Genomic DNA, 20,147 nt, shown 5'->3' on the forward strand with positions numbered 1-20,147 from the left:
GAGGATTATTGTTAGGTAAAATAGTGACTGCTGATGTACCAGAAATTAGTATAACCAAACATTGCAATGAGAATTGAAACCAGTGAACCGTTGTATAATTTGTTAGAGTTTAGATGTAAATATTATCAAGAGTTAAGGAACAATGTCCTGATCAGATCCAAATTTCACACTGTGGAGACAGCAACCACTACAAAAAAGGAAGCAATAGTCACTTTTTTTAAGTAACTAATTTATTTTGGTGACAATTATGGGTGGTCAACGCTCTTAACCAAATTAGTCACCATTATTTGTGTCTAATAATTTAAATATAATAAATTTTGTTGTAGTTGACACATGAATAGTAATAATGTAATAAAATATAAGAGGATAATCTTTCCCAGAATAAAATATTTACAATGGTAATTTAATAAAAATATTATAATAAAAAATGTGAGAGCATGTATGATGCGCCCAAACCAACCCCTCTTTTTCTTTCTTTTGTAATTTTTATTCTCCCTATATCTCATCTCTCCCAACGCCTTCATTTTTTTCCCATCTTCTTCTTCCTTCCATCACTTTCCATCTCTTCCTCTCTTTTTATTTTTATTTTCCTTCTTCTTTTTCTTCTCTCTCTCTCTCTCTCTCTCTCTTTCTTTTTCCTGCTTCTTCCTCTGTCACTCTGCAATTTTTTCCTTCTTCCTCTTTTACGCGTCTCCCATATCTCTCCTTTTTTTTTTTTTTTTTCCATCCCTCTCTTCTCTATCTTTTTCTCCTTCTTCCCGCTCTCCCTCTTGTCTGGCCTTATCCTTTTCATGGGCTACTATTTCATTGTAGGGTTTATTTTAAGATATGAACCGCATCTCCCCTTAGAAAGGTAAAGGTTTTGTTTTTTGAAGTTTTCGTGTGGGTTTTATTTCAGGAATGATTTTGGGTTTTATTTATGTGTGGGTTTTATTTATGAGACTCAATTGGAAAGCTTCCATCTCTCAACCTTCTATTGAAATCCTTTTCAAATCAGAGTTTTTTATATGTGAAGCCCAACCGACGCCGACATTGTTCACACAAATCCAATTGTCTTTTTGATAGCCACGTTGAAGCCCAACCAATGACGATGTCAACGCCATCAGTCTGAGCCTTCATGTGTTCAAACGATGTTGGCCTAGATCCTGTTGTCTTTGTCTTTGGTTTAGTGTTTGAAGAACATTTGTTTGTTTCCTACATATGTAGCTGGACTGTGTCTGGAATTTTTTTTTTTTGGTTTCTTGTTCTTAAGTTTCTTGGATTATATATATATATATATATAATATGGGTCTTGACTTAGATTTTTTCAGCTTTGATTGTGATTGTGGGAGCATATATTTTCGTCTCCAATCAGGGCACGCCACGTGGAAGAGAAGATTATCTCTTAAATTAATTAATTAAACCAGTTTTTCTGGCTAATTAATTAATTGGGATATATATCTTAATTAATATGATATTATCTTTATTTAAAGAGATAATCATTAATTCAGATATTATCAAGTCTGACTCGATCCCTACGAACTTGGGTAGAGAATAAACTCAGCATATTCCCTACAAAACCCTAGCCCCGAGGCTCCTATAAATAGACGACCTCATTCATCATTCAAGGTACTTCAGAAAAACCTACTCTTAGTACCCAAGAAAAATACCCGAAGCTCTCTCTCTCCCTCCACTCTCCATATTTTCTCCACACGGCTCCGGCCCCCCAGTTCACACCATACATACAACTCCGTATCCTTTGCTTAGCTATTGTTTTCCTACAAACACTCGAACTAACTTAGGCATCGGAGGGCCTTTGGCCAACACCCCCCGGGTGTGGTCTATTTACTCCAGTCCTTTTTATAGGAATTGAGGAAGAGGGAGAAGGAAGATCGAAGATTGAAGGATCTAGAAGTGAATATTATCTCGCGAGATTATTTGCACAAACATTTGGTGCTTTCATTGAGAGCACGAGTTATACTCAACGCGTGCTCAAGGAATCCGTTCCTCCTATTTTTCAATCCATCGAAGCCTTCCAAACAACCATGGTTGGAAGCAAGTGCACGAGGAGCAAAACCTCGGCGATGGCTCAATCTGTGACGGTCCAAAGCTGCTCATCCCACGATCTCACGATCGACATGGCGGCTCCACCACCTCTCGCCGCCATGAACCCTCAGCAGCCACCCCGTGTGATTGGAACCATCGTGCACCTGCTGGACTCTCAGCAAGGACCACCGCACCGGCCTCCACCGCCGTCGTACCATCTCAAGGCCCCATGGCCGGACCTAGCCACCTTCATAGCACCACCGTTGATCATGGTGGAACCTCAAACCCAATTGGGCTCACTACCACCGCCGACTTTGGCCCAATCTTGGAGCAACTTCAACCATTCCCTCCATTGCCTCCACGCTCGACGCATGCTCCCACTTACACATCCAATGAAACCCTAGCCCGTGTGTAATTGGGCTCAACACATTTCTTTCCTCCCGATCCACGAAGTCAAGTAGACCTTAATTTGAGAGTTGACCAGCTAACTCAGAGAATAGACGACCAAAACAATTTGATGAGGCAACTCCTCAACCAAATAAACTTGGCTCAAAACCTTGGTCTTGGACAACAGGGCGAAGAGAGAAGGATGAACGAACGAGCCGATAGGCAGTTTGGGAGGAACCAAGTAGGTCGAGCAGGAGTAAGCAGACAAAGAAATGTACAACAATGTGATCAGCTCGCCGACATGTCGCAAGCATCCGCAAGCCACACTCAGAGCAGACGAAGTTTCCCATCCAGATTGAATTTAAGGACTAATGTGCGCGATAGGCTGGGCCCAAGACCTGACATTCAAGCTCGCCTGGGCCCGCAAGAAGACGTTCATGAAAGGCTAGGCTCCCAGGGAGGTCAACTTGACAGCCATCGAGACGAGGATCGAGAAGAAAGGCGCTCTGCTGCCCGCTCACAGAGAAATGTTCATGAAATGCTAGGCTCCTAAGGAGGTCAACTCGACAATCATCACAATGAGGACCGTGAAGAAAGGAGATCTGCTACTCGCTCTCGAAGAATTAATTCTCGTCGTCAAACTACCGGAAATCCCTTGCAAGCGCAGTCCACCAACACGCCACCTAGGCAGCGCAACAGAAAAGGTCGACCCTCACAAACCAATGAGGAAGTCAACCAGCACCGTCTAAATTGCGAAGGTCATCAACGTGACCGACTAGCCATGCGTGCAGAAGACGTTGAGAAGCTTGTGAATAACCGACTTCGAGACTTAAAGATTGGCGAAAATCGAAGATGTACTACGCATTGAGGTAGACCGAGCAAACTCCTCACCTTTCACCACCAAAACCGAGCAGGCTGCTCCCCCAAAACGATTCTTAACGCCCTCTTCCACATGCTTCAAAGGCGATTCCAACCCTGAAAGCCATATGAAGCATTTCAAGAGCCTTATGATCCTCTACAAAGCGAAGACGCGCTAATGTGCAAGGTGTTTGCAATGACTTTGCGAGGAGCAGCTCAGGATTGGTTCTATACCCTGCCATCCGGGTCGATCAACAGCTTCAAGGATCTTATTTACGTCTTCACTAAAGAGTACACTTCTTATCGGACGACCAAGAAGAACCCTGACCATCTGTTCAACCTGCGCAAGAAGCCCGAGGAATCCCTTCGAGATTACATCAAGAGGTTCAAAGCAGAAAAGGCTAACATCGTAGGGTGCGATGACCAAATCACATCCTCTGCATTCAAGAAATATCTTCCAGTAGAACATGACTTATACCGCGAGCTGACTATCACCCCCAGCTAGACTCTGGCAGAGGTCTTCGTAATCGCAGAACGCTACGCACTCTGGGATGACGATCGAATTGCCGCAAAAAAGTCCACTGAGCAAGAAGATCGACCGACCAAGCGGGCAGAAAAAAGAGGTTACAGGCTTGGCAGCAGGGACAAAGACAAGTTCAGGTCACACCCACAAAGAGATGCCACGACAAAAGAGAACTACACCAAGTTCCCCATCCCCATACATCAAATTTTAGGCCAAGTGAAGGACAAACCTTGGGTAAAAAGACAGCCACCCTTAAAAGGAGATCCGGGCAAGAGGGATACCAGAAAGTATTATGCCTTCCATGCGACACATGGGCACAATATGAATAATTGCTTTGCTTGGAAAGCGCATCTCGAAGAACTCGTGAGAGAAGGTCACTGCACGAAGTTTATCACGAAGCAGGCCATCCAGCAGATAGAAGACCGCGATACCGCTAAAGAGTCACCCCAGAAGGTCATAAGGATTAACACTAACCAACAAAGAAAAGAATAGGAAGATCAAACAGGCTACTATGATCTCCCAAGTCTCAACTAGCCTCTCATTGGCAGATGACGATCTCGTAATCGGCTTCCAAAGGAAAGACTTAATCGGACTTGATCTACCGCACAACGACGCCCTTGTCATCAGCATTCAAATCGCTCAGGCCATGGTCGACCGAATATATGCAGATGAGGGCAGTACAGCCAACATCCTACAATTGGCAGTCATCCAACAGATGGGCTTAGAGACAAAGATCAATAAATCAGCCAAGTCGCTAATTGGCATCAATGGCGCAACAACGGTTACTGTGGGCACGATAGAGCTTGACGTTTACGCCCCACCAGTAATCAGCTGGCAAACGTTCATGGTTATTGATGAAGTCTCACCCTACAGTGGCATTCTAGGCAGACCATGGATCGGTAAGATCAAAGCCATCACCTTCGCCACACATCAAAAGATCCGCTACCTAGTCCATGGGGGCGGTATCGGCCAGATTAACAGTGATCAGACAATGGCGAGGAAATGCTCAGCTCAAGAGCTGAAGAAAGGCAAGCAAACACAGTTCCTCCCTATGAATCAAGCCGATCTAAAGGGAGTAGAACAAGCAGATGAGAAAGAAGATCCCGTTCTTGAGGGTCGAGCAGACCAGAAAGGAAAATGAATGGCTACTTTCCAATAGCAATCAAAGAATCAGGACCAAGTCGAGGGAGGTATCCAGGTTCCTATCCGTTTCCTAAGGGGGCATGATAGTTATACAGTTGTCCATAATCAGCGTCCTAAGGGAGACGCAGGGCAACGACCAGAAGTGTCTTAAGCGTTCTCTAGAAAAATGCAGAATACGCCCGGAGTCCCTTAAGGGGGACCCTGGCTTTTGCCCAAATCCTAAGGGAAATGCACAACCAAGACACTAGCCAGCGACTCAAGCAGTTCATAAGACAACATGCAAATTGAAGTTGAAAAAATAACTTAAATTTCCATAATAAAGTGACCAACTGGCCAAGTTCAACAAAAAGAAGATGGTCAAACAAAACCAATTATTCTAAACAAAGAGCATACTACAAAAGCTAAAATGAAATAAAGAAGTCTTCGTCTACTCCGAAACGCCAGCAGGAGACCCCTGATCTTCAGCGTCCACCTGATCAACCACGCTCTCAGCAGCTCCACATGCCTGATCTATGACGTCTGCCATCACCTCATCAGCTGCATCATCCTCTGCTCCATCCTCTTCAGCTACTGCCTCTTCAGCCACCTGCTCTTCAGCTCCTTCGGTGTTCACAGTATTAGCCTCCTCACTTTGCACAGGGGGCAAGTCAGGATAAAGCATCTCGATGTCTTCATCTCCAATGGCATAGAAGGGATCATATCCAATTGTGCAGTCCAAGTAGCCCAACTTGTACGCATCCATGGCAGTTTCGGACTTGGATTCTTCAGTAGACTTATGATAGGCGTGAAATCTAGCCAAAAGCTTGTCATAACTATGAGAGATGTCGGTATTCTTGCGCTCAAGGCGGAAGTAAGCAACTTTTTGACTTGCCAAGTCAACAGTAGAAGAGCTGAGCTCGAAATCCTTCTCAGCAAGGGAACTCTTCAGCTCAGATATCATCGCCCGCAAATCAGACGTCTTCTTCTCGTAAAGAGTCTGCTCGGCAGAAAGCTTGGTAGCCAGCTCAGCATTCTTCTTCTCCAACTCACTGAGCTGAGCAGAGGAGGGGGCAACAAAAGACGAGTTCCGAATGGTCTTCACAGCAAAAACCACTCCTTTTTGAAGCAAATGAAATGTTGCTTCCCTTTGTTTTTCCAAGGAAAGACTTGAAAAAGTACCAAGATCACCAGCCTGACGGATTTGATCAACTAGCTCAGCGCAAGCGGATAGACTTGATAGAAAGTGCATCTTGAGCAGAGCAGACACGCCAGGATCCCCTGTAGGGCTAGGCTTGTCCACCTTTAGATCAGACGCTGATGTTGCAGAAGAACTTTTTTCCCGGGCAGATAACTCTCTTGCTTTCCTAGCCTCTGCCAACCTTACTTCCAAAGGAATTGACGACGATGAATCAACTCCACGCTTGACTGCTTATGACTCAATAATTGGATCATGATGGTTGGATGGATAAGCAGACCTCCCACATCGACCTCCACTCTTTGACTGGTGCAAATGACCCGAACTTCGGAGAGGAAAATCAGCATCTCTTGGCTTCTCAATAGGTGAGCTAGAGCGTGCACGAACTACTTCACAGAGCAGATCACGATCTCCAAACTCATCAACAAAAGGCTTAAGGGGAACATCCTAATGTTGCGCATACCACCAATCTTCTTGCTATCTGCACCAACAAGATGTTTGACTCTGGTAGATGACGCGTGAATAGCTCCTACTTGGGTTTTCTTAGTAGAAGGGAGCCTTGGCTTCTTCCTCAATGGAGACACATTCCTCGCCCGTAAAGAAGTAGCTTGAGTTCTCGAAGAATTGACATCAGCCTTCCTTTTTGGTAGGGGTTCATCAGAGCACTTCTCTTGTTCAGCAGATAGATCATCTGGGTCCGGATCGTTCTGCTTCCATATCTCGACATCCTCGGCAGGGGGCAGACCACCGTCTTCCTCTCGATACTCGCTCAACAGCCAGCGCCACTCACGATACTTCAGAAGGATGTTCAAAGCACGGCGGACCTTATCCATGTCAGGCCCAAGCTCCAATTGCTTGCTGATGTCACTCATTACAAGTAGAAGATAGAAGTTAGTCAGCCACACTTCAAGAAACACAAATAAAAAGGGAACAGATCAAAAATCTCAAAAAGACACACAATAGTAATAAGTGATAGGAACAAGGGGGCCATCGCCAACGTCGCCCTTCCACCATCCGCTGACTTCCAACACGTCGTCATGCCAAGCGTGATCTCCTTGACTAAGATCGTCGAACAGCCTGGAGCTGTAGACGAGAACCTGGCATACCGCTGGAAGTGCCTCACTTCGAAAAAATAAAAGAACTCTCGCACTGTCAGCTCCATCGTAAAGAAACGCTCAGATTCTCGAAGCACATAAACGTTGGGAGTACATTAGCTAGGAGCACACCCCATGGCGCAGAACACCTCCTTGAAGAGCTTCGACAGCAGGAATTTGAAGCCTAGGGAAAAATAAAAAGGACGGAAGGTAATGATCCTAGCACTAGGATCATTCGCATCCTCCAAAGGATCGTTATTAGTCCGAGACTTCAATAGCTTGACCTGCACGTCATCTGGAATGGCAGAAGCGAAAGCAGTCCGCCATTTCTAGAACTGAGCGTCGGTCGTGACGGGGTGCAGGTTGGCCACGAACTTCTTGCTGGGCGCTACGGAGCCTCCCCACAAATACAAAGGCACTTGAGAGCTTGGAGCCTTGCCACCGTCTCTGGAAGACATGGTTGGTCAACGGATAGTTGCAAAAAGAAAATTCTACAAGTTAGAATCCCAAAAAAAAAAAAGAAAAAAAAAAGAGAAAGGTAGCATCAGAACAAAAAAAAAAGAGGCCCAGCGCGAGCAGCCAAGCACGAGAAGCCCAGCGCATCCCCGAGCTCGAGCCCATCTCGCCAGCGCGTATCAGGCCCAGGTCCAAGCTTGACAGCCCAGCACGAGCAGCCTGCTTGCCTAGCGCAAGCCCTTGACGCGCAGGGCCCATCGCCTTTCTGCCTCAGCTTCGAAGCCCAGTGCCTCCTTCTGCCTTGGGCTTGGCTCTTCCATGCTCTCCTTTAGGCCCAACCCGCATCTGCTCCAGCCCAGGCCAGGTAGCTCCAAGACCAGCGTGCGCCTCATGCTCCACTTGATTCCAGCATGAATTTTCCAGCTTTGTCACCAGATCCACGAACTTGCAACCCATGCTGGACCACCTTCTTGCTGCCAAAAATTGACAACAACAAAAAATATTCGTACATATATATTTTTACGAGCTCGACTTACTTTGGGTGCACGGCAACTCCTCTCTTCAACAAGCAGTACAAATTCTTCAAAATCTTTCTCAAGCCAGGAAGTAGAGAAGTTAAGTTTGCGACGTGAGAAAGAGTGAAGAGAAACCCTGTATTTATACAAGTTGGACAACCCGGGTCAAGAAGGAATCGCAAGCTCATTCCTACTGGGAATCCAACTCCAACTATAGTCAGAAGCCTACACCAATTGAGAATCTGATATGTGAAGGAGTCCAACTCACATAATAAAGTGCAGACACAGTTGGAGAGCCTAAAAAAAATAATTTCATCTCTTACATGCCACACAAGCGCCATGCAGAAGCTGGGGGGCATTTGTGGGAGCATATATTTTTGTCTCCAATCAGGGCACGCCACGTGGAAAAGAAGATTATCTCTTAAATTAATTAATTAAACCAGTTTATCTAGTAATTAATTAATTGGGATAAATATCTTAATTAATATGATATTATCTTTATTTAAAGAGATAATATCATTAATTCAGATATTATCCTAATAAAGAGAAGATAATACATTTAGTTCAGATATTATCTTCTTAAAAAGAGATAATATCATTAATTCAGATATTATCAAGTCCGACTCGATCCCTACGAACTTGGGTAGAGAATAAACTCAGCATATTCTCTACGAAACCCTAGCCCCAAGGCTCCTATAAATAGACGACCTCATTCATCATTCAAAGTACTTCAAAAAAACATACTCCTAGTACCCGAGAAAAATACCCGAAGCTCTCTCTCTCTCCACTCTCCATATTTTCTCCACACGGCTCTGGTCGCCGGGTTCACACCATACATACAACTCCGTACCCTTTGCTTAGCTATTGTTTTCCTACAAACACTTGAACTAACTTAGGCATCGGAGGGCCTTTGGCCAACACCCCTCGGGTGTGATCTATTTACTCCAGTCTTTTTTTACAGGAATCGAGGAAGAGAGAGAAGGAATATCGAAGGTTGAAGGATCTAGAAGCGAATATTCTCTCGCGAGATTATTTGCACAAACAGTGATTTCAGCAAAGAATTGGGTGATGGGTATTTTGGTTTGAGTGTTGTAATCTGGTTTTCGGTAAGGGATTTGGTTTTCAGTAAGGGATCTGGATTTCAGTTATTAAAAAAAAAAATTGGAAATTATTATAATTGTAAAAAATGTAATACACAAATAATAATGGAAAGGATTTCTTTTTAAAAAAAGGATAATGAAATGATGTTGGACAGCACAGTCAAATAAAATAAAAATAAAAAAATAAAAAAATAGTTTGATTAGACATGATGTGGAGTCGAGAATATTGCGTGTTATCTTTTTATCATTGCAATGTCCTTTTAAATTTTCATGAACTAAATTCCAATGTCCTTGCAATTTAGAAGTGTTTTTAGTTTGGTGTGCAAGATTGCTTTTATGAGTTTTTTATTTGGTGTGTAAGAATATTTTGCAATGAATAAATAAGTTTTGGAAAATCATAATTTGTGTTATAAGTTTTGGAATATTTTACAATAATGAAATTACATACTTTTTTAAATAAAAATTTATCCATTGTTGTACATTCATTTGCCTCTATGACTTTATTGAAAGTCCCGATAAACACCTTTGGCCCCGTTTGGTTCATGGAATGAATTTGAGGGGAAATCATTTCTCATGTCATTCCCTAAGGAATGGGAATGGAAGATTCCTTTCCTACGTTTGGTAATGCTGGGAAAGTAACCGAGAAATATCACTTTATTTCCTTTCCCATGTTTGTTTTGATTAGGAATGGAAAACAAAGTTTGTATAATTTTTCAATTATACCCATATTAAATCAAATAAAAAAAAAGAATGCATTTAATGATATATCTGAATTATCAATGGGATAAAATGGCTTAACTTGAGGAGCTTAAGATATTGTGACCTCTTGAGCTCCACCATCTTAAGCTCCTCAAGTTAAGCAATTGCAAACATTCATCCCTCTTCCACTGTAAACGCCTATCTTATCCTTTTAGTTTTTACTTCCACTATAAGCTCGTTGAAGTTGCCGCGCGCAAACCCTACTGGGCCACCCATACCTAGCAAGCTAACAAACACCACAAATCTATAATCTCCCATCCTTCCCAAGCTTGAAACCCATCTTATCCCTCACTCCCCCACTAATTTCTCCGTATTCCGATCTCTCCTCCCCTTGAGTTGGGAGGGCTCACCAGGTGTGATGGTAGAGAAATCTTTTTTTTTTTTTGGTTCAAAGTTTTTCACTTTATTTAATTTATATATATACAAGTAATAGTCTAAATTATAGGGGAGGATGATTTCTTACACGGATCCCGAGTCTCTACATTTAGCGACTGTGCATTTACCTACATTTTGCAAGATCTAAACAATTCTAATAATCTAACAACTCATGATATGACACGTCAATTTTTAACTTTAGACATGTATCTATTTAATTAGCTCCAACTTAACACTGTTAAGTTTAAAAGAATTATTAAAGAAAATTAAAACAAAACAGTAAAGAAAAAAATTAAAAACATAACATCCAATTTACCTACCCCACCTCGTGACTGCCATCCTATCCCACCCCTGATTCCCCTCCACCGTCCACAAATCTCTTCCTCTCTTCCATGAATGTGCATTATAGTAGCTATGATTTTTTCTTATCGTAAGTTTATCTTTGCATCATAGTTAAATACCCTACCCCGACTGCCATCATATAAACAAAAATGGCAGCATCGGCATTTAGCAAGGATTACATCATAGTTGCTCAGGCATCGAGTTGGAGAGAGAGAGAGAGAGAGAGAGAGAGAGAGAGAGAGAGAGAGAGAGAGAGAGAGAGAGAATAGGAGTGGAGGTTGGCTGTGAGGAGGGAATGAGATTGCCATGAGTGGAGTGGTGTGGGGTGTGTCATGGGTGGCTGATAGGTTTATGTTTTTTTCTTTATTGTTTTTATTTTTATTTTTAATTTATTTAGACTTAACGGTGTTAAGTTGGGGTTAATTATATGAGTTTTTATAAATAAATAAAAAAGTCAAAATTTACCCCATACTTTCATAAATATTAGTTTTTATAAAAACTTTCAAAAATAGCCGAAAACACATTCAAAAAGATTTAAATACCCTTAAAACTAAAACCCACATAAACCTAAAAATGACAACTAAGATGGACTTGGTGAATCAACAGTGCAAATCTGAACTCATAATACCTCATGAATGACACCTCAATAAAGCACAGCAAGAACCTCCTCATGTTTGGCCAAACTAGCAGAGTTAAGCGATGAGAAAGCAATATGTAAATATTTTGACTACTCCCTAACACTTGCAGGAAGGAGTACGACACATCAAGCAAAGTCTTGTTATTCAATTGGACTTAAACAAAATTGAAAAATTTGTTGTGAGAGAGGTATTTCCAAACCAAACCAGCCCTTATTATTCATTGGACTTAGAAAGATTGATGTGAGATACAAATAAGTTACTTTGACGTGTTTTGTTCTGTTGGCTACTTTGACTTGAATATAAAAGTGTGTATTTTATGTCATCAGTGCTCCATATGGAGATGAAGGAGGGGGCTGCATTTGGGGCTGAGGATGGGAGGAGTGGAATGGAAAGTTAGAAGATCGAACCCACTCGTGCGATTTCCTTTTCCTAATGTTTACCGAATTCATCCAAAAAAAAAAAAAAAATCTAAAATCAAATAGTAGCAGTTTTATGTGGGTTTTAGTTTTAAGGGCATTTAAGTCCATTTAGGTGGATTTTGGCTGTTTTTGAAAGTTTTTATAAAAACTACAATTATGAAAATATGGGGTAAATTTTGGCTATTTTTGATAAAAACTTATTATCACAAAACGTCCCTAAGGTTTACGAAACTATCAGATTGCATCTTTAATATTTTTTGTTTAGTTTTTTTTGTCTGTCATTCGTAGTCCTCAAGATTAGTATGTGTGATCACAAATGGTTCCTACCGTTAGGTTCCGTCAAAAACTCCCTTAGTTTGCTGACGTGGCATATACATATATTACAAAACATCCATGAGGTTCACACACCATTTACAAATGGTCCCTACAATGTTTTTTTAAATTTTTTTCATTTTGGTTTTCTTTTTAAAATTATTTATAAATTAAAAAAATATTTATAGAAGGATTTTACTTTTAAGAACCATTTATGAACCCTAAACCTTTAGTTTTTTTCATTTTTATATTTTTTAAATTTTAAATTATTTTTTTAAAACTCCATTAGTTTGTTGATGTGGCATATATATGGAGCCCACATCTACAATAATATAGTGTCACATGTATTTAAAATATAATATATATTTTTAAATAATTTAAAATTGATAAAAGTTTAAAAAGAAAATCAAAATTTTATGAATTTAAATTAAAAATTAAAAATTTTCGTAGGGACCATTTATGATAGGTGCATGAACCTCATGGATGTTCTGTGATATATGTTTATGTCACGTTAGCAAACTAATGGAGTTTTTGACGGAACCTAATGGCAGAGACCATTTGTGATCACACATACTAACCTTGAGGACCACGAATGATAAAAAAATAAAAAATAAAAAATTAAGGATGCAATCTGATAGTTTCGTAAACCTTAGAGACGTTTTGTGATAATAAGACAAAACTCTAATTATATGGATGGGTGTCAAAATTTAAAAATTGACGTGTCATATCTTAAGTCGTTAGATTATTAGAAAGGTTTAGATATTGCAAAATTGGGGTAAATGCACAATCACTAAATGTAAAGACTCGAAATCCTTCTCACACACACAAACACATTACCACGGTGCCATGAAGATTTGAACACGAAATCACTAACCTGCAAGCAAGATTCTTTTTCATTAGCTTAGACCCGTTCGCCCTTTTTATTTGATCTTTGGTTTTAATTTTAAAGGATTATAACAACTGAAAAAGGAGTTGATGACACAAAATTAACAAAAGTAAAGAAAATAACTAAACATGTGGCAAATAGTTGAGTTGATCGATAATTTTTGCTCCAAATTACCCTCGTCTAAAATATCAAACAAATAGGAAGCTTCCCTTCCCTTCCCAACCTCAGACGGCCACTGCCACTTTCCTGGTCACATTTTATTCCAAGAGTCGGTTCTCTTAACAGTAATCGTTTCTATTGTATCGGAGTGTTTGGTTTGGCTCGTACAATGCCTTTGTGGGATTTGGGATCGCTTTCTCGTCTTAAAAACTTCAGTGGCCTCTTTCAGGTTAGTGGGTTTTATGCTTTTATACTAAAGTTCGTGGCTTAATGGGATGCATATTACGGAAGTATATGGGTAAAATACCATGTGGGTTTGTCTGTTTTTGATGTAATTCAGTGACGTTTTTGATGATTTGTGTCTTTGCTCAAGTTAGTGCGTTACTGATTGAACTGTGTGGTTATTCTATGAACAAAAGCTCACTTTCTTTTAGACAGATAGATTTTCCTTTTGCATACCAGGCTTCTTTGTCCCTTTAGTTTTGCAACCTATATATACTGTGATGGGTTTGTGGCATCTTTATATTATAAACTTTTAGTAGATGTTCTAAAGTGATATAGATGACTGGGGTGATGTTTAATTTTTGGATAATTTGTTTGAAGGTAAAAGTTGCTAGATAAGTGAAGGTTGGTTGCTTTTGGAATGAATGTTCCAAGGGATGAGAGTCTGTTGTACTGCTAATCAACTTGGAACTTTAGAATCTTGAACTGTTCAATAACTTTAGACTTCAAATGGAAATTTTCAGTTGACTGCTAGAATGCTTCAATCCATCAGCCTTACCACCAAAAACCCAAAAAGAGAGATAGAAAAAAATAAAACGAAAATGATCTATAAGTTGGACTAGTCTTACTAGTACATCCCCTCACCTCCACTTCTAATGTTCTCTTTAGAGTAACAAAATATTTGGGTTGCGCTTCATTGATAAAGTTTTTGACTGCTGTAGCTTATTGTTGTACATTAGGTTTATGTAAGGGAATGGTAGAACGGATTTTCAAAGCCTTAGAAGCTGCTTCTTAAACGTTGTTATTAATTACAGCCTCATCATTGTGCTCGTTCCTTCTTTCTTTATGTTTGAGAAGATTTTTTCTGCTGTATCTTCTGTCTCCTTATATTGTTCAAAGGAACTTGTAATTAATCAATAATTTGTTCTTTCTTCCTCCGCTTTTCCTGGACAGTCCTAGATACTATGCTTCCAACTGTAGTTTCTTTGGGCTATGTGCCACTGTTATTCTGGATTGACATACCTTGTGATGACATAATGGATTACTTAGTATGCGGATTTTAGTCATACATAATTTTTAGTAGCTGTGCATCTAAAGATACTGAATTGTGTGCCATAGATTTGTCTCTCTGTGTAGCGAACTCTTCCCATTTTATTTTTTTGGGTAACAGAAAATGAGTGGTGCTTTTTCTACAGTGCATATGCCAGTAGTTTGTTAGGCGATTGGATTGAACTAAAGATAGTAAGCATGAAATGCCAATTTACCATACTATTACTATATGTATTGTCACACACAAACAAACCCCACACATGACAGATGATTCAAACATTCACATCATGAGAAGCGATTTCCAGTTTTCTTGCAAACTTCATATTCTTAAGAACAATTTAAAATAGATATCAAAATCAATGGTTTTTGCTTCTCCTCATACTTGAATTCGAAGTTTAGGTTTCTTAGTGTTTTTCTCGGTGATACAGGGATCTTGTAGGGAGGTGGATGTTAAATTGTTAGTACTTATTATGTAGTTAGAGTAGATTGGTCCGCTGATTCCATAAATATTTCAAGCCCAGAATCAACAAAGTTCATATCCGTTACACTCAAAGTTTGAGTTCAGGATTAAGTCTAATGAATCTGGTGCCCTGATATTTATCCCCCTGAAGGTTGATTTTCTTTTTTTGGGGTTATCTAGGATGTGTCAAGCAAGAAGCCGGAGATTTCTGCTGTTAATAGTGATTCATTTACACCCATTGACCTTCCATTGATAGGACACAGGGAGGATGAGGTATTTATTTTCTTTTGCTAAATTATTGGTGCAGTGAGCATAGCTATATCTTGAGTTGATAAAATTTAAACCCCACAGCACCCTTTTTTCTGTTTGGTGGGCGGAAGGGTTCAAGACAAAGTTAAATCACAGTTTTTTTCATTAAAACATGGGCTAAACTATATTTTTGGTCACTGTAGTACAAGCCCAATCTCATTCTGTGGTTTCAGTTTAAACATTTATTTGCCATCCTAGTTTACTAATGTTTGCAATCGGGTCCAAGATAACATTTCTACCAACTTGGTTGACAAAATGGCATGGGTTAGTCACGTGGAAGGGAAAAGTGTAATTAAAAATTAGGTTTCAGCTTTCACCCATTAAATTTTTTTTTTATAAATAATATCCTCAATCCCTAAATTTCCTTTTCAGAATCCCTAATTTGTAAATGAAATCCTCTTCTCTTTCTCAAAATCATATGTAATAGAAGAGAGCTAAAAGTCATCACCTAAGAGGCATGTGCTATTTCGGCCAACCAATTTGACAGAAATGTAATTTTGGACCAATTGCAAACCTTACCAGGCAACAAGTGCATATAATTTTAACTTAGAACTACAGGAATTAGTGGAATTGTGCCCAAAGTACATGGACAAAACATAATTTAGCTGAAAGATACAATTATGATTCTCGTGTGATGTAGCTTCTTTGGCTGGAATGTAAATTGATAAATAATGTGATGTATGATGGATTTCTTCCCTTGTTGACTGGCTGGAATTTATCTGAAAAATAGAATGTAAGAATAGATCTATTCCCTCCTTTCACTTATCCGTTCTTTAAGATTTAAGACGAAGCAACATCTATCTGGTTCTCATAAATAAATACATGATAATACTTGTAGGAATGAGAAAAGCCCTTTGTTTTTATTATCTTCGGCTGGCATCAAGTTAATTTGCCACTCATTTTTGTTGCATAAACGTTTTAATTGTTTGAAAGTTATTGAGTTATATAAGTAACAGGATTTTACCTTGTGACCATTCAACATGTGAGTCAGTCCTGTCATCTTCTCAAGCACTAAGATTGGAATTCACGATTTTCTGTACAAGGTTGATAAGAAATCGGGTCTCACATGAATGATGATGTTGTACCACACTGAATGAGTTGTGCAGTTATGCTTGGACCTCATCGTTTATGCAGACAAATGAAAAGAAATCATGTTTGACATAGATGTGGTGTGTCTCAAACATCTAAAAATTCAGACACAAATACTGGCCAATATATTGTGCATGTTTTGAATTTGTGAAAATCTATATGGCTTGTGCATAGCATGGTTGTTAACCACCCTTTCCCCCTCCCCCCAAAAAAAATCTTAACTGAGGAAGAAAATTAAGTGATCATCTTTCTATTTGAGCATATATTTTCTTGGAAAAGAACCTATATATACTAAGTTATTATGAAAATATAGCCACGTGTTATTTCTTGAGAAAAATGCATAATTTTGATAATTCTACACTCTGTTGAGGTAAATGAAGTTGAAATCCTTGTAAACATCCAAATGAGTGGCCAGTGGTTGGACACAAGCGCAGGGTGCTAAGGTGGCCAACATGGAAATTTTTTTGATGAAGAAGTATCCTTGATATTGTAGGCTAGTACCTTTTCTGTGACACATGAAAAGTTGAACCAAACAATAATCAAACATTAACTTGTATCTAACATTAAGGGGAATGTCTCCTTCACATGTATGGTATTGATTATTTGTATTATAATTTCTGCATCTTACTCAATGTAAGAGCACCAATGGCAGTCCTTATTATTATTCAACTTGGCTTCTTCATGCAGTGTTGATTGTATCCGTCTTGGGATTCTGACACACCCTACACTGTTTCAGATAGTTGTTGCTTTTGTACAGATTATTTATGGCGGTTCTTGTTTCGATTTCATCTTCTGGCAGGGTTTACCAACTTGTGCAATCCACAGCTCATTTGCTCTAATGGTTCATAATTTCGTGGTCATTTCAATGTTGGATGGCTGTTATTCCTAATAATGTGCCATCTTTATTGCATTTAGAGCTCACCTTGTGGATCTGTTTCCTGTTTTGTATTAGGATCATTCTCTTTGTGTTTATCATGTGAGCTATATTTGTTTTCTTCTACTTGCCTTTTATCGTGTTCGTAGCTTATTACATATTTTCTGGAACGTTGTTTTCTTTTGAAAACTTTTCCATTATGTTAACATGTAGTATCATTGTTTGGTTGTGTTATTTATAAAATGTGATAAAAGTATTTTCTTTAAAATCTTCTCTCTTTTCTGTGGCTGTGGTTGCCTTTTTTTTTTTTTTTCCTACACAGAATAAAATGCAGGAAGTTCAGCTTGGTTCGCATACTGTAAGGTCCCATGGGATGACAGTTGCAAGGACCCACATGCATGATTGGGTGATACTAATGCTTCTTGGGTTGATAGTTGTCATCCTGAATGTGATTCATCCCTTTTATCGCTTTGTTGGAAAAGATATGATGACTGATCTTAAATATCCCTTGAAAATTAACACAGTGCCTGTTTGGGCCATTCCTGTAAGTTCTCAGCGTTCTGCTATTATCTTATGATCCCATATTTACAGATATAGTATTTGAATACTGAACTGATGTGATGCCTCTCCCTGACCCCATCTTGGAGGGTTAGATGTATGCAGTTGCACTGCCCATAGCAATTTTTTTCATTGTCTATTTTCGTAGGAGAGATGTCTATGACCTTCACCATGCCATACTAGGTGATCAATTTTCTGACTATTGCTTTATTTTAAGTAAGATTGTCATCGGATACCCCATTTGCTGAAGAAGATACAATAAAAAGACAGGAACTGATGTTTAGAAGTTGTTACTGCAGGTCTCTTATTCTCTGTTCTGATAACTGGGGTTATTACAGATGCTATAAAAGATGCAGTTGGTCGACCCCGGCCAGACTTCTTTTGGCGCTGTTTTCCAGATGGAAAGGATGTATGGCATTCTAGGTTCCCAGTTACTTTATTGTTATTGGAGGGCAGTCTTCTTTTAGCAGATTAATCTATGATGCTATTGGCAATGGAAGTTAATAACTAATTTCTTCTCAGGTGTACGATCAATTGGGAAATGTTGTATGCCATGGTAAGAAGAGTGTCATAAAGGAGGGGCACAAGAGTTTTCCAAGTGGCCATACTTCGTGTAAGCAGCAGTGTACTGTCTGGTATTTTCTATAGTTTACATGCCAACAAGAAATTTTTTTTTATATTGGTGATAAATTTGGCATTATGAGGGAATGCATAATACCACTTGGTTGATCATGTGATACCAGCACCATATTTACCTGAATCTTTTGTAGACTTGTTCACTTTGAGGAAATTTGGGTACAATGTGCAGGGTCCTTTTCTGGTCTAGGATTTCTCTCACTGTATTTGTCGGGAAAAATAAAAGTATTTGACCGCAAAGGCCATGTCGCAAAGCTATGCATTGTTTTTCTTCCTCTACTTTTTGCATCACTAGTCGGCGTTTCTCGTGTAGATGACTACTGGCACCACTGGCAGGACGTGTTTGCTGGAGGTCTCCTAGGTTTGTGTCATAATGAATAATAACTAACTACTCACTGATCCTTACGTGGTCAATAACTATCATGGAAACATTTTTTTTCAGGATTTATAGTTGCTACATTTTGCTATCTGCAGTTCTTTCCACCCCCATATCATGCTCAAGGTACATTTTACTAAGAAAATTTTATATGGGTGTTTTTGTTTTGGGGAAATAGTTTCTGGAGATGTTGCTTTTATGGTGTTGTGACATTTTGTTAGTAACATTTTCTTAGAATGATATTTTTTATGTTTCTTCTTTCTTGACAGAATTGATAACTCAATTCCAATGGCGTAGACGTGTTACATTTTTTTCTTTGCTTATCAATGATGATGCTCCTTTAGTGGTCACTTCAGTCTTCTCTAGAACTGACCAGAAGTTTTAGTCATTGATGTCTGTCGATTGCATTTGTTTTGATGAGTGTGTGTGTAGGTGTCACAAATACAACTGGCAACTTAGAAAATATGTTCAGCATTTTAAGAGAATTGCCATTTGTTAATTTGGTAATTTGGCTCGGCATTTTAAGAGAATTGCCATTTGTACCATGGAAATAGATAACAATTAGGTATCAGACAGTGTCATTTCTCATACCCAAATGAACATAGGCCTTGTTCTAAATTGTGTTAATAATTTTGTAGCAATCTGATTTTCTGTACATCCATCTGTAGGTTGGGGCCCTTATGCTTACTTCCAGGTGTTGGAGGAGTCACGTTCGGTGACACAAGCAGCCACTATAGTAAATGGGTCCAATGTGCAGGTCACAGAGGCTTGGGTTGAAAATCAAGAAGACGAAACTAGCATCCATGGATGCATGGGGTTATCATTAGCACATAATTCTGGTTCAGCATTGGAAGAACTGGAATCTGGGAGGAGATAGTTTTGCACATGAAGGTTACTTTAAAGTTTGGAGCTCTCGGGGATTGACTCCTGGCAGTGTACATTTTGTAGAGCAATGCCACGACCTAAATTGATAGGAACTGTACCTTCTCTTCCAAGCTTGGCATGAGGAATTTTTGAAGGACTCTGTTTATATTCATACTTAATATGATTGTTGGTATATAAATTTTCTGCTAGTATTTTATTTATTTTTATAGTTTCTGCCCAGCTGCCCACATGCATATTGAATGGATTAAATTTTCATCCTAATGATACAGACAAATGGAAACAAGTCCAAATAAGAGAAAGCAACACAAGCCCTAATTTGTTACCTTATTTTTTGACGGAGCAATAACTAAACAAAAATGTTACCTTAGTTTTCTTTTGGGGAGTTTAATTCACAACCCTAATTTGTTGAAACCACTTCTCTACCAAAAATTTCCTCCAAAATTCCAGTTTTATCCCTCTTGTGTTGAAGCAGACCCTTATCTTTTGAGTTGACAAGGGTCTTTTGAGTTGACATGAACGTTTG

The 20,147-nt window shown here is 39.4% G+C and overlaps 1 protein-coding gene across 4 annotated transcripts; it reads left to right on the top strand.

The window, feature by feature from the left end:
* Nucleotides 1–13,206: 13,206 nt before the first annotated feature.
* LOC117621493 (lipid phosphate phosphatase 2-like) lies at nucleotides 13,207–19,830 on the top strand. 4 transcript variants are annotated; one of them, XM_034352006.1, is made up of 9 exons: nucleotides 13,208–13,394; nucleotides 15,078–15,170; nucleotides 17,492–17,713; nucleotides 17,823–17,910; nucleotides 18,027–18,136; nucleotides 18,250–18,340; nucleotides 18,536–18,724; nucleotides 18,806–18,865; nucleotides 19,408–19,830. In XM_034352006.1, the coding sequence occupies exons 1-9, from the start codon at nucleotides 13,335–13,337 to the stop codon at nucleotides 19,614–19,616; spliced, it is 1,122 nt and encodes a 373-aa protein (XP_034207897.1). In that variant the 5' UTR covers nucleotides 13,208–13,334; the 3' UTR covers nucleotides 19,617–19,830. The 4 variants fall into 4 exon arrangements, with proteins under 4 accessions (XP_034207899.1, XP_034207897.1, XP_034207901.1 ...); XM_034352008.1 differs by lacking the exon at nucleotides 18,806–18,865 and having other exon boundaries at nucleotides 13,207–13,394; XM_034352009.1 differs by lacking the exon at nucleotides 15,078–15,170 and having other exon boundaries at nucleotides 13,209–13,394.
* Nucleotides 19,831–20,147: the final 317 nt, after the last annotated feature.

This window comes from Prunus dulcis, chromosome 3 (genome assembly GCF_902201215.1).
Source record: "Prunus dulcis chromosome 3, ALMONDv2, whole genome shotgun sequence".
NCBI classification, from domain to species: Eukaryota; Viridiplantae; Streptophyta; class Magnoliopsida; order Rosales; family Rosaceae; genus Prunus; species Prunus dulcis.

Excerpts from the sequence above, each read along its gene's own strand:
- LOC117621493 (XM_034352006.1), top strand. The coding sequence starts at position 13,335 with ATGCCTTTGTGGGATTTGGGATCGCTTTCTCGTCTTAAAAACTTCAGT. Across the intron at positions 15,171-17,491 it reads TAGGACACAGGGAGGATGAG|AATAAAATGCAGGAAGTTCA; the intron begins GTATTTATTTTC and ends TTTCCTACACAG. Across the intron at positions 18,725-18,805 it reads GTTTGCTGGAGGTCTCCTAG|GATTTATAGTTGCTACATTT; the intron begins GTTTGTGTCATA and ends ATTTTTTTTCAG.